We start from the raw sequence: 14,955 nt of genomic DNA, 5'->3' as shown, positions 1-14,955 counted from the left end.
TTGTTGTTGGTATTTAGTAGGATTTTTTTTATGATGCTGTGGAATAGCACCAGAAGCTCTTTTACTAATTTTTTTTTTTTTTTTTTTGTCTCCTGAAGGATTTGTATAAGACAATAATAAAGGATGTTGAGTTACGAATCTTTTTCCTATATTACACAAATATCGTTGACTCCTTTAAATGAGATCGCAATTATTTTGGCATATAGAAATATGGTACAAGCGAGGACAATTAGGGAGTTAAGGAGGGAGATTGATGAGTTGAGACAGGCATTGGCTGCTCAGGTTACACCTCCAGCAACTCAGGCTGCCCAGGTTACACCTCCAGCACCTCAAGCTGCTCAGGTTACACCTCTAGCACCTCAAGATTCACTAGTTCCACAAGCTCCATTGGTGCCACCAACATACTCGGCTACACCGCCTGTTCTGATGGTAGAACAATTTCGTAGATACCGACCACCGACCTTTGATGGTGGAAAGGACCCTCTAGTAGTTGATGAGTGGTTGCGTACTATCGAGAAGATTTTTCGGCACATCTCTTGCCCAGAAAATTAAAAAGTATTATGTGCAAAGTTTATGCTAATCGGGAGAGCAGGCCATTGGTGGGAATCCGCTTCACTCACTCGCACCGAGGAGGAACAACGTAACTTAACGTGGGATCAGTTCAAAATGGAGCTAATAGAAAAGTTTTTCCCATAAGCTATGCGAGACCACAAGGAGACAGAATTCTTAAGACTAGTACAGGAAGATATGGAACTTTCTGAGTATGAGAACAAATTCGAGGAATTGTTCCGATATGCCCCACATCTTGTAAGTACCGAGCTCATGAAGGTAAAACGTTACGAGAGGAGCCTGTGCTTAGAGATCAGGTAAATTGTGAGTTCATATGATCTCACCACTTTTCAAGCAGTGGTAAAGAAAGCTCAAAATAGTGACCTACTCGGGGGTGAAGTTGGTAAATCAGGGACAACGTAAAGACTTCGGAAAAAGGAAGTGGTAGGGCAAGAATAAGAATACGGGATAGTTTAAGAAGCAGATGCATGCGAGTCAGTCAAGCAATCATGTATCCCATGTCCTAAGTGCAACAAGTTTTATAATGGAGAACATCTGTATGGAAAGTATGTCTGCTATAAGTGTGGTCAACCCGGCCATGTGGCTTCTTCGTGCCCATCAATTAAGAAACCCGAACAAGAGAAAAAGGGAAAAGCAAGGGTGTTTACTTTGACTCACAATAAGGCTACCAAAAATCCGGACGTGATTGCAGGATTTTATCCGTCTCTAATATTCTTGTTTACGTTCTGATTGATGTCGGTGCTACACATTCGTTCATATCTAATGCATGTCTAGCTAAGATTAATGCTTCATGTCAGAAGAATGATAGTGTACCAGAGGTGAGTATGCCATCAGGTGGAACTATTGATACGGATAGGATAGCCAAAGGAGTACGGATAGATTTTGATGGACTGACTTTAGAGGCTGACTTGTATGTTATAGAGATGAAAGATTTTGATATTATTTTAGGTATAGACTGGTTGGGTGAGAATCGATCCATGATAGTATGTTTTGAGAAAGAGGTAATTTTTTGAAGACCAGGAAAAGAGGAGTTCAGATTTTATAGATCGAGGATTAAGGCACTTCCTCGCATTATCTCAGCTTTAAAACCAGAGAGCATGTTGAGAAAGACTGACTATCAAGGATATCTTATCAGTCTTACCAACACATCCACTCAAGAGAAAGTTAATTGTGATGTGCCAATAGTACGAGAGTATGTTGACGTGTTTCCCGAAGATCTACCGGGTACTCTGCCCGATAGACAAGTGGAGTTCACGATAGATCTAATACCTGGAGCTACCCCTATGTCCAAAGCTCCATACCGAATGGCACTAAAGGAATACAAGAGTTGAAGATGCAGCTTGAAGAACTTCTAGACAAAGGGTTCATTAGACCAAGTGTATCTCCATGGGGAGCTCCGGTACTCTTTGTAAAGAAGAAAGGTGGTACTATGAGGATGTGCATCGACTATCGTGAACTAAATAAGTTGACGATTAAGAATAAATATCCCCTTCCTAGGATTGATGACCTATTTGATCAGTTGAAGGGTGCATCCGTGTTCTCGAAAATTGATCTAAGGTCAGGCTATCATCAGTTGAGGATTAAGTCGATTGACATACCAAAGACGGCATTTAGGACCCGATATGGGCATTATGAGTTTACAATGATGCCCTTTGGCTTGACGAATTCCCCTGCGGTGTTTATGGGCTTGATAAATAGAGTGTTCTATGGATATATGGACATGTTTGTCATCGTATTTATTGATGACATATTGATATACTCGAGATATTCTCATCAACATGAAGAACGTCTGAGGATAGTTTTAGAAACACTGCGTGAGGAAAAGTTATATGCCAAATTCAAGAAATGTGAATTTTGGCTAGATCGAGTTGGATTTCTAGGCCATACTGTTTCATCATGAGGAATTAAGTGGATCAGTCCGAAATTGAGGCTGTGACCAATTGGCTGAAACTTACAAATGTTGGAGAAGCGTAGAGTTTTCTGGGTTTAGCCGGTTATTATCGAAGATTTATAGAAGGATTTTCCAAGATAGCAAGTCCTATGACACAATTTACTCGGAAGGATACTAAATTTGTATGGTCAGAGAAATGCGAACAAAGTTTCCAAGAGTTAAAGGATAAACTCGTATCTGCACCAGTGTTGACTATTCCAGACGGTTCGGAAGGTTTTGTGATTTATAGTGATGCATCCAAGCTTGGTTTAGGATGTGTTTTGATGCAACATGGGAAAGTCATTGCTTATGCTTCGAGGCAATTGAAACAATATGAACAGAATTACCCCACACATGATCTCGAACTAGCAACGGTAGTGCATGCCTTGAAGATTTGGCGCCACTACCTATACGGAAGCAAGTGTGAGATTTATACCGACCACAAGAGTCTCAAATACTTCTTCATCCAGAAAGAGTTAAATATGAGACAACAACGGTGGTTAGAATTGGTAAAGGATTATGACTTCACTATCTTGTACCATCCGAGTAAGGCCAATGTAGTCGCTGATGCGTTGAGTAGAAAGAACATGGGATAGTTGTCAGTACTTTGTACAAGGCAGGATCATTTAATGAGAGATTTTGAGAACATGAAAATTGAAGTTTTAATGTCACCAGTAAGGACATCGATGATATTAACAAGTTTTACTGTGATGCCGACACTCAAGGACATAATAGTGGTTTCTCAGAAAGATGATCCCTTTTGGGAAAAGATCAGGGCTAATGTGGGAACTGAGAAGAGAAAAGGATTTTAAATAGCCGAAGACAAAGCCTTGATGTTTAAGGGTCGATTGTGCATGCCAAAGGATGAAGTATTGAAGAATGAGATTATGACTGAAGCTCATTCTAGTCCTTATGTCGCAGACCCAGGTGGAACTAAAATGTATAAAGATTTGTGTGATAGATTTTGGTGGAGAAATATGAAGGGGAATATAGCTTTGTTTGTGTCCAAATGTATGGTTTGTCAACAAGTAAAAGTTGAATATCAGCTGAGCTATCCTAACCATTCCCAGTGTAACATCCCATCCATGGTGTTCCAATTTCTATTGTATCGGACAGAGACCCAAGGTTTACTTTGAAGTTTTGGATAAACCTTCAGAAAGCTATGGGTACCAAGTTAACATTTAGTACTGCATACCATCCTCAGACTGACGGACAATCTGAACGAACTATCCAAGTACTTGAATCGTTATGAACGTATTATGAATACTTAGATGGTACTTTTAAAGATGTTTAAACATCTGTCTCGCTCAGTTTTATATGCTATTCATGTCAACCATAATTTGAAAACGTTGGTATGTCTATGACCGAAGTTTATTCACTGGTGATTATAATTCCAGATTCTGTCTTCCATTTGAAAATGGTATAATTTGGGCTATGCTGCATATTTTAGAGTGAAATTAATGTCATTTGAAAGGTCTATTAGTCTTCTAATGGTAGCCTTTGGAATTTCCTTAAAACATTATCTAGAGAAAAAGTTATGTCCATTTTGGTAAACTGCGTCGTTTCAAATTCGGGTTTTCTATCCAGCAGGTTCGAGCAATATTTTCATGCTTCAATCGTTATCATCAAACCCCAAAATTTTTATATGTGGTACATAAATGAATACTTTAGTCCCTATAAAAATTTCATAAATTTAACAAACATTTGCCAGGCCAAATATTTTTTTCTTCCGTTGTTGTTCAATCTGAAATTGCTGAATCGCCTCCAAATATTTTCCAAAACCAAATTTCGCCATAATTTTATAAGTTTATATGAATAACTACTTCCCATTATATTTTTACATATTTTCAAAACCCAAAAACTTTCTAATTTACAAATTACTTTGGTTAACATCAAAGGGGTCGAATCAAAGAAAGATTGATTATTTTTAATGCTTTGGGTTCCGAGAATTCGGGGCGTTACATCGATATATATGGATGACGACCTGTAGAGTTATTTTGTGGGCCGTCGTTTTGAGTTTATAGTCTATTATGTTCTATTTTGGGGATCCTGTATTGTATAACTTTTGAAACGGCCTGTAGATATGTTTATGACCTTAGAACATATGTGTAATATTAGGGTTATATGATCTTTAGTTTTGATAGACCATATGATCGTCACAGATGATTAGAAGTTAACAAATAGGGACATAATTAGATGCTTATTTTATTTTATTAGGTGGAAAAAAATGTATATATGAAATTCTATGTCTAAGTCTAGTCATCAATTTCATTCTCACACAGGTTAATGTATTGTCAGGTATGGTTATCTATGTGAATGGGAGTGTGACAGTTGAGTACCGATAATTTTCGATCTATTCGCGTTTTCGCTCCCGTTTGACCCAATTTGAATATTTTGAAAGGCATTGACTTTTTGAAGATATTTTTAACTAATTTTTCAAGATAAAAATATATTTTTCAAGCTAAAATATCTTTTTAACAACTATTTTTATATTTGATCAAAACGTTGTATTCGAATGACTTTAATACACAAAAAATTATTTTTAATGCATAGAGGAAGGATTTTGAGCTTAAACATTCATAACCAAATATCAAAATGTTAGTTCATTTGTATTTTGTCTGAGAAATCAAGTTTTTGATCTTCCTCCGATGTTTGTCTATTAAATTCTTCGATGTTGATCTATTTCATAAGTCCGATTTGTGATGATAGCTTTTGATCCTTTGACGACCATCGATCAATTCTCCATCATATGCTTTGAAACAAATATACTCACTTGAATTCAACTTGTTAGCAAACGAGATTAGCTTATTTGTTATAATCAAAACTTTAAGGGTATAATCAACCATAGGTCAAAATCTGTGGCTTTTCCATAGAACCTGATGTCCTGATGATTAAGGAAGAGATTTATGATATCTGATCGGATGTGGAAGTTAGTCTATCCAAAGAGCGAGTAGATGATCCGAGGTTGAACTGAAGTTGGCATTGAATTAACATAATCCCCGACTAATACTGGCATAGCAGGAGGTGGTTGCTGAATTGATAGTGCTGCTTCATGTACTACATCTTGAACTTGATTTTGATTCCCAACCATTATCCTACCTCTTCTTTATTATCTTCTACGTTACTTGATAGTACTTTCAATCTCAGAATCTATAAAGAGAATTTCGATTGTGTTAGGAACTTGCATAAAATCGATAGAGGCTTGCAAAGAGTGAAAGAAGAAAAGATTATGTATCTCAATTATAGCATAAAATGAACAAAAAAATAAAATAAAAATGAACTTAATATAAACTACTAACTTAAAATTAAATTAGTTATTCCCCGACAACAGTGCCAAATGAGCAAGTTTTTCCCTTGAAAACTAATTTATATTATTTACTATTTTCTATGATACATTATAACTGGGGTTTATCGCAAGCCTACATTTGAGAAAGAGATTGAGAAAATGCCATCAATGTGTTCTGTTGGTGATATTCCACCAAAGCTACATTGCCCCCTTGTGTAAAAAAGAAATGAAAAATGCTGTGCTTACAAGCAAGTGTTGTTTTGAAAACTTTTGTGAAAGTAAGATATCTGTTGGTGTAGTCACGAACAATACTTCATTTCCACAATGGCGTTGATTTTTAGACATATCATTATGGTATGCCATCTCAATTACAAAATTTTCTTCTTTTCCTTCTCTTTTATGGAAACAGGTAGCATGAGGGAACTTGAGTCAGTATTGGGGAAAGAAAGGCTTGGGGTTTCTTTTTATGCAGCTATGAAGGCTTGCAATTTCGTTTTATGCAGATATGATAAGTGTTCTAGAAATGCTTGTTTTTCTTATATCTTTCTGATTTCTGTATTTTTCATAGGTATAAGAGATCAAATCATTTTTATATCCTTGTGTGTCTGTGGGCCACAAATATTCTTGTGGATGATCTTTTGCCTAGCTAGTAAGGGAAACTATTCACAGAATTTTAGAGTCCAATAAAAGCTGTTGTGAAAATGGTAGGAGTATATTTCAATTCCAAGGTATGTTCTATGTTGAGTTAATATTTTGTTTTACAATTGCAATAATCATTCTCTCCTGTGATACAATTTTTTATTTTAGATATTGAGTCGTGGAATCCACAGGCTACGCGTCCTTTCTCCACATAATCTACTACCTCAAAAAGATAGCAATTGCTTGTATTGCCACTTGAAAAGGAAGAGACTTCAAGGATTGTTGAAACTGTTGAAGATAGGAAAGCTGCAGATGGTCCACAAATTTAGGAAAAAGTTAGAACTCTAAAAGTACCAGACATTTCAGATGCCACACATGGGTCATTAGGTGGTAAGGAACAATATCACCTAGATGTGCTCCATTTATTGATGAAGAAATGCAGGAGAAGCCAGTGTCTGCGGAGGCACGTAATTGATGAAAAAGAACTATTGTTGATATGGTACTTAATAGCAAATGTGCTAATGCTTGTATGATGTTGCCTTCTAAATGCGTAATTTTATATATGGTACTTTATAGAGAATGTGTCAATGCTAGTATGATGTTATCTTTTGGACTATTTCTACTTATGTGCATTTAGATTAATTGGGCCTTTTGTCTTTAGGCTAGCCCAAGGCTTCTTTTTCTTTAGATTTGTTTTCCTTTATATATGGTTTCTATTGTATGTTTGACAACGATTGATGAATGATTGAAATGAAATTGTGTTTGGTTTGTAGCCAAAGCTCTCCTCCCCTGTTTATCCTACTTTCCCCTAGCTTCTCCTCCAATTCCCTTTCCATTTCTTGCTTCTCTTCTTGCTTCTTCTCTTTCTTTCTATAATTCTAACCCTTCTCTTATTCCCTTCTTATTCTAGTTCTATACTGCTACGTAGTCCTCTGATTCCGTTCTCTCAGTGTAAATCTAATTATTTGCTTGAAACTCTATCTTTGATGCATCAAATTTGGTATTGGAGCCAAATTTGAAAAATACTTCATTTCTTATGGGCACTTATCCATTTGCTACAACTTCCACTAGTCATCTAATCTTTGACCACCACACCCACATACAAAGTCTATCCGTGTGCACCACACCCAGAAAGGGCCAGATACAACTACCACCCACGCATACTACAAAATTCACATAATCCAACTGCTATCCACGTATCCATGCCTTTAAACCCATGAGCTTACAACCCGGGACGGAGCCAGGAAGATAAATTAGGGTGGGCAGAAAATTGAATTTTTTTCATAGATGCTCTTTGCCACTCGAGATTTAGTTTAAACTATTAAACTCTTGACGCTAATGACAAAACGGATCAAGATATATTTCCAAACATTTATGACAAAGTTCTAACAAATATATTTTTAATTGATAAAAATAAATATAGAGTATATTACTTATTTTGATAATAACAACCGTTTCGTGGTCGAAATAAATAAATTTTTAACTTACAAGTATAAATAAGCAATATATGAAAAAATACTTTAGAAAAAATTAATCACTTTTAAGTTTAGTCAAACATGTGACATGCTACAATAAGTCATTTATCTTTACTTTAATCAATAAAAATTATTTTTAATATAATAAACTAATTTGATTATAATTGAACTATTTAAATTTGAAGTTAAATTTGAATAATTGAACATTGGGCTTGGGTTGGGAATGAAGTTAATTGGGTTAAGATTAAACTTTGGACTGGGCTAAATTTTTATTCTTCTTAATTTTACCAATAATTTGGGCTGAACTTTCCAATTTTTACAAGTTAACTTGCTTTTGGGGCCCAGCCCCCCTCTCCCTCCGCCTCTGCCCAGCCCAGCCCCCCTCTCCCTCCGCCTCTGCTTACAACCCATCCTAGAATTCCTCAAAATCAACACAGCAGTAGCCATTATAGATTATCAACAAACAGCCCACTACTACTTCCTCCTCTTCTCGTCAACTATGCCAACATACATAATTTTCCAATCACTATTTTCACCAAACCCGACAACTCAACAACAAATCGCCACTAGTCAATACCAGAAAACCCATCTCCCAAAATCACCAGACATCGCCTCCTTTGCATCTGTTTCAACTCCACAACAGCCTACATCACCGACCAAAACCACCATCTCAAATCAGCCAACGTAACTATACAATCCCCGTTACCATTATCACCAACTCCACCTCCTTCATTGATAGCAACCAACAAATCCACCAAAAACAGGCCACTACCAAAATTCCCTAACTCAACATATTGCCCGTTCTGCGTCAATCTATTTCTCACAATAGTAAGCCACCGGTTTAACCATCACCTCACTCCGGCAGAATTAACCACTGTCGGCTACCTCTCTAAGCCACAACCTGTTGTAAATCAACCTTCGACAGCCTTTAATCGACAACCCAGGAAGACACATGAAAGTTTGAATCCCAGATTCTAGAGAATACATAATCAAACTTCTATCTCTCTCTATTTTTTATTCTCTGCCTCAGTTGTATTTAGGCTTTGATAGTGTTAGGCTATGTATTATGTTGGGTAGTCTATATTTTGGGTCTCAGTTTATACCACTGTTTCTTTATTTAAAAGTGTAATCTGATTTTAGATTTTTTTTTCCAAAAAAAATGGAAGGAAAGAAAAGAAAAAAAGAACTGACAAAAAGAAAAAGAAGCAGAAAAAAAGAAAAAGAAAAGTGAAAAAAATATTGGTATTTCTAATATTATTTTGCAGACTTTTATTTCGATTGATTGACATGGCATTTCATCCAATTACAGGGAGTTACTATTTTCTATTTATTATTGTTTTATATAACTTCATTTAAATTGCATCGATAAATAATTTTTTGTTGCTATTATTCTAGTAATTTACCTAAAATCATGTTATTCAATCCCTTGATTTCGTCAAAGCCCCATTTTATGCTACTTATTTTATGTGTTTAGGTTTTGACTAGTATTTGATCCTTGTTTTATTATTTTACATATATCAGTAGTATTAGCTTGCCACATTTGGATTTACTAAATTCCATTTTTTAATCAAAATGCTCTGGTTGCTATTTTTCATTGCTTGCATTTGTTGTTCATTAATCTTTCATATCATTTAGCTAGTAATACATTCCATCAGTTTTAGTGGTATCTTGTCACTTCTAGTTCCAGTACCTCGACCATGGACATTCACTTGACAATTTGCTCAACTTCAAATTCAGTTAATGGCTGTCCAAGTTGAGGTGAGTGCTACTAATGAAGAAGGAATCAAACTACTAGATTTAACAAGTTTAAGCAAAACCCTCGTTCGATTAATGTCAATAGTTTGAAGTGTCCCATAGTGGACAATATTGTCTTCAACAAGGTGATGGAAAATATTTTCAACACAATTGAAGGGATATGGATTAGAATCGTAAGCTTGAGACTATGCTCGTCACCATACTTATTCTCTTCCTCATCATGAGGAGCGTCTCTTTAGAAACATTAAAGTAAATGCTCATACTTTTAACGATTGCTTTGATCTTGAAGTTTTTACTCAATGGAATAACTTACAAAGGGAAATTAGCTAGCGACCTAGTATATCGCTCAATTTGAGGAATTTCAAATAAAATGTCATGTTATTGAGGATGATGCCCTGACTTTGAGTAGGTTTAAGCAAGGTCTAAGAGATGATATTAGGCTAAAGCTTTTCCTTCGAGGGTATTACTACTCTTTATCATGCTAGCTCTTTAGTCCGAGATTATGAGTTGATTATTAATACTCTATATTAAAAGAATGGTGACAACCATACATCTATCAGAAGACCTTCCCCATCTAATATTCCTCCTATGTTGTAAAATAAGGATAAAAATCTTGAAATTCCAAGGACTACTTCTCACTTGCAATGCTTCAACTACAAAGTCGTTGTTGGCCACATACCTTCCAAATGTCCTAGCCGAGCCTTAATCATTGAAGAATGAAAGAATGTAATAGATAAGCCATTAGAAGATCTAGTCTATGATCCTAAACTTGAAGATTTTGATGACTTGGATGATAACAAGGACACCTCCTTAGGTGGTATATGGACTCTTCCTACGAATCTAGATATTATACCCCTTGAGAACCTTGTCGCCTATGTTTAGCACTAAATTGAAGTTCTCCACTTCAGACCACAATCGGACTAATGGTCAAACTAAAGTTGCTAATTAAAGTCATGGCAATTTCTTAAAGTGTCTAGTCTAGGAAAATCTTGAGAATTGGGTCTTGATCCTCATAACAGTTCAAATTGCATATTATAGTTCTATGACCTGATATCTAGGTCTGAGCTCTTGTGATGTTATGTATTGTTATGAGTCTAGGAGGCCTTTAAACCTTATTCCCATGTCCCTACACGCTAATGTGTCGATATCAGCTAAGGTAATTATACATCATCTTCATGACTTACATATTGAGTTCAATAGATAATTTGAAGTAAGTAATGCATTGTATAAACTTTGAGTTGATTTGCATAAACGAAGTATTGAATCTAATGCCTAGGGATTATGTTAAATAGCAAGCCTATAGTGTTGGTCCTTTAAAAATTTTAAAGCTTTTTGGTACAAACACATATGTCATTCGATGATCATTTTCTATCACCATCTAGGAGTTCCCACACTGAACCTTTTGCTATGTATACTTCAATACCATCAATTGTACTACATAAAAATAAAATTGATGTGATTTTAGATGAATAGATTGTGTTGACCAATGATGGAAAGATTAAATGCTTCCTTGTTCGTTGGGTGGATCAATTTGATTTTGACTGTACATGGAGTTCCGAAGAGAAACTCCAGCAACTTGATCTAAATTTATTAGAGCTTTATTGGAGTTAGCAAGATTTTCTCTGCCAAGGTCACATTGGTTACATCATATTCATGGGGATAATATGCAACTTGGTTTGTCGTCATTTGTTGAGTTTCGAATATTTGGCTCGTCAGAAAGATTGTCCCCCATGGCATAACTTGGAGATTTTGGATATCAGATTGACTGTAGCATTTTTATTTGTCCACACGACAGAGTCTAGTTTTTTTTCCCACCCAGTTGAGTTGATGAGCACATTAGGTATATATGTTATATTTTGGACTATTTTCTGCTTATGTTCATTTAGATTAATTAGGTTTGTTGTCTTTGGGATAGCTTGGCCCCTTTCTCTTTAGGTTTGTTTACCTTTATATAAGGTCTGCATTGTATGTTTGAGGACTATTGGTGAATGATTGAAATAAAATTGTGTTTGGTTTGCAGCCAAAGCTATCCTCTATTTCTCCTACTTTTATGATTTATGGTTTGAGTCCAGTTCTTATTTGTAGTAAAGTGAAGAGTTTACCATTATTAGGTCAAGTGTGGATGGAATTTACCCTCAATTTAGTACTTGGGTATAATTTAATTAATGTATTTTAATGATAATGACTATTTTATCAGAATCTTGGAAATGATACCCTGAGCAGTATAGATGCAGTGGACTAGCGAGGACCTTACAACATAGAATTATATGATGCCTTTCGGCCTTTCTGCTTTTAATCCATATTGGATAGCATGCAACTTGGAATAGATGGGTTCATGCCTCTATATAATAGTCCTATGCCCTGTATGGGTTATGAGCTAAGCCCTTTGAATATTGCAGATATTAGTGTCATGCCATAGGATCCATTTGGAGATCCAGTGTTTATGATGCCATATGGTGGCCCACCTCAGAGGTGTACTTTCAATTTTCCTTATGATGATCTCTCTCATGTGCTTGTGTGCACACGCACGTCATGTACATCCTCGACAAGGATTATGAGGGTGTCTTGTTGAGAAAGCTTGTGGAACACAGGTAGTAATTGATAACCATGTCTTGTAGTAATATTATTTCTAATTTTTTCATATATTTTCATGAACTACAGGGATTTTGCTAGTTTAATAATGGGATTAATGCTTAACCGCCATGTGGTCTACCTGTTATGTCAAGAGAGGAATTTGAAGCTTGCAAAGCGGATTTGAAAAGGAAGCGTGAAACAAGAGACATGTTGATAGGTAGAAGAAAATCTCTCTCTCTCTCTCTTGTCTATTTTAGCTTACTTTGATTTTGTATTCCTATTAACATAATCATTTTTTAATATGTTTTCTTAAAATTACTGCATTGCTAGAATTGTATTTTTTTATGCTAGAATATTTTTATTTGAGTCAGTCACTTTTTCCTTTTGACTACAAATAATTCGAAGTTGATATATATAAACTTTCGTAACTAGATTCCAAACCTTTTAAGGCTTTACCCGGCAATCTAAATTTCTAACCATAGCAGCAGATGATCTTGGTTTATTTGTTATTGATATAAGTGTTATGCTCTCGGTCCAATAACCTTGGACATAAACACTTTTAATATATTATATGCATTTCAATTATGGTAGATCTATTATTTGGTTTGATTAATATTCTCATAATTAAATAATAGAATCTATTGATTCAAGTTTTGGTAATTTATTAATCATAAGGAGTTGTGATTGTGATAAACAAATTACGTATGACTGAATCTTAAATCGTCATAGTGCCTTAGATTCAATGATCTCTAACGTTCGGTAGTGAAATTGGTCCTTTTATTTGAGGTTATCGTAGTGCGTTATATGAGGACAATCATACTTTGATGATGTTGGATGTTACTCTGTCAAGGGTTGCTAATATGTTAAGAATCATATGATTATTGTAAATGATCAATAGAGGAATCGTCACTCTTAGATAATAAGAGAATATGATCTATATTTCATTTAATTAAATTGATAATGAAATCCTTGGTCAAAGTGTACTCATAAGTCGAAAATGAGTTTTTAACTTACATTGACTTAATAGTGGAATGAAAGATATGATCGATAATTGAGATTGACACTTGTCATTATCTCGTAATCAATTGTATCATATTGACAAAAGTATTTAATTTCACGGTAAACGAACAAGTTAATTGTGTCACACCACTAGACATTTTTTGTCACATGTATTGTCTCACACATTGCTGATATCAATCTGGGATGGCGGATGTGAATATGTGATAAATTAAAAAGTGGTATTTTAATTTGTCGATTTTGATTATATCAAAATAATAATTCACGTAGTTAGACGTTGTGATTGGAAACCAATGGATCACACACAAAAGGAGAACTAAAAGAACAAGAGTTACCAATTAATTAATTAATAATTGTTGGACAATTAATTAATTGGATTGCTTATATGGCCTGAATTAATTTTCATGTACCAAATTTAATTAATTGAAATAATTAAACACGCGATTGGGTTAAGTTTAAGAGAGGGGCCAAGCATATTTGGACTCATATTTATAAGTTGTTAAGGTTTGAAAAATCAATATAGAATACATTTCACATTCTTGCTAGCACAAAAACAGAAAACTCTAGTTCTCTCAATCTTGTTACCTGTGTGGATTTTCATTAGAGGGTAAATAGTTGGAAAGCTGTTAATTGCAGATCATGAAAGATTAGTAAAGGAGTTTGAAGAATTTATCAACGGTATTATTTTAAACGTAGTTTCTATCTAAGTACAAAGAAGATCCTTGGTGAAAATTGAAAAAAAAAATTCCCTGTAAATGATTAAACAAATTCCCAACAATTGCGTCCAAACTATACTTAGAACAATGGTTGGCATGCCATGTTAGTTGATGCTAGTCGGATTTTGTATTTGACAATTAGATTTAAAAGATAGTGTGCTTTCTAATTCTTTTGAAAATGTGTGGCCTTGATGTTGTTTTCTTAGTGTCTTGTAATTGATCAGAATTAGTTTGTACAAATTCGATTTTAATTTTTTTTAATTTTTTTGTCGCATGTCCTCTGACTTGTGCCTTTTCCAAATTTAATTATGAAACCGTTTGGGTTCGATTCGATTCCATTCGATTCCCAAGTTCAGTATTATAATTAAATCTTTTAATATTTATAAAGTTGCATTAATTCAACTAATAATATATTCATTCTTAACGCTTACAAAATAAGGTAGTCCAATCTTTTGTGTCTTTTGCATATCCCTTTACTAAGTCCTATATTTGATTGTTAAAATCATAGGAAGAGGAAGAGAGCAAGCTCAAAATAATTAAGAGAGACGTTGTCGAGCTTTAATTCAAATTCTCAGTACGATAGAACGACGTCTCAGTACGGTAGAACGACACTACAGTAGAGTAGCAAATTTGGATAAAACTTAGGTCAATTTGATTAAGTTGGCTTTGAATTGAAAATTAGAAATAGGAAAATCATATTTTTTTGGTTTGAACTAAATTAACTAGTTAACAAATTTATTTTGAAAAAATAAAATGATTTTGCTTATTTAAAATAAATAAATTAAAACATTAGGGAGATTCGGTTCTTATTCAGTTCTTCGGGGTCTTGATCTAGAATCGAGAATCGAACCAAACTGTCAGTTCTGGATTTAGATACTTGTTCAGGTATTTAACTTAAGAAAAACTGCTCAGTTCGGGAGTTTTTTCCAGCCTTATAATAATTATTCATGTTTTGTGGCCAATGTGAAACACGCTAATGATGCAACATCATGA

At 34.8% G+C, this 14,955-nt stretch overlaps 1 protein-coding gene across 1 annotated transcript; it reads left to right on the top strand.

The window, feature by feature from the left end:
- Positions 1 to 699: 699 nt before the first annotated feature.
- LOC111373706 lies at positions 700 to 1,901 on the top strand. Its single transcript, XM_022996284.1, has 3 exons — positions 700 to 866; positions 1,262 to 1,480; positions 1,586 to 1,901. Exons 1-3 carry the CDS (start codon positions 700 to 702, stop codon positions 1,899 to 1,901), a joined length of 702 nt encoding a protein of 233 aa, XP_022852052.1.
- Positions 1,902 to 14,955: the final 13,054 nt, after the last annotated feature.

This window comes from Olea europaea, unplaced genomic scaffold (genome assembly GCF_002742605.1).
Source record: "Olea europaea var. sylvestris unplaced genomic scaffold, O_europaea_v1 scaffold1155, whole genome shotgun sequence".
NCBI lineage: Eukaryota > Viridiplantae > Streptophyta > Magnoliopsida > Lamiales > Oleaceae > Olea > Olea europaea.
This window is presented reverse-complemented; position numbering and strand designations above follow the sequence as displayed.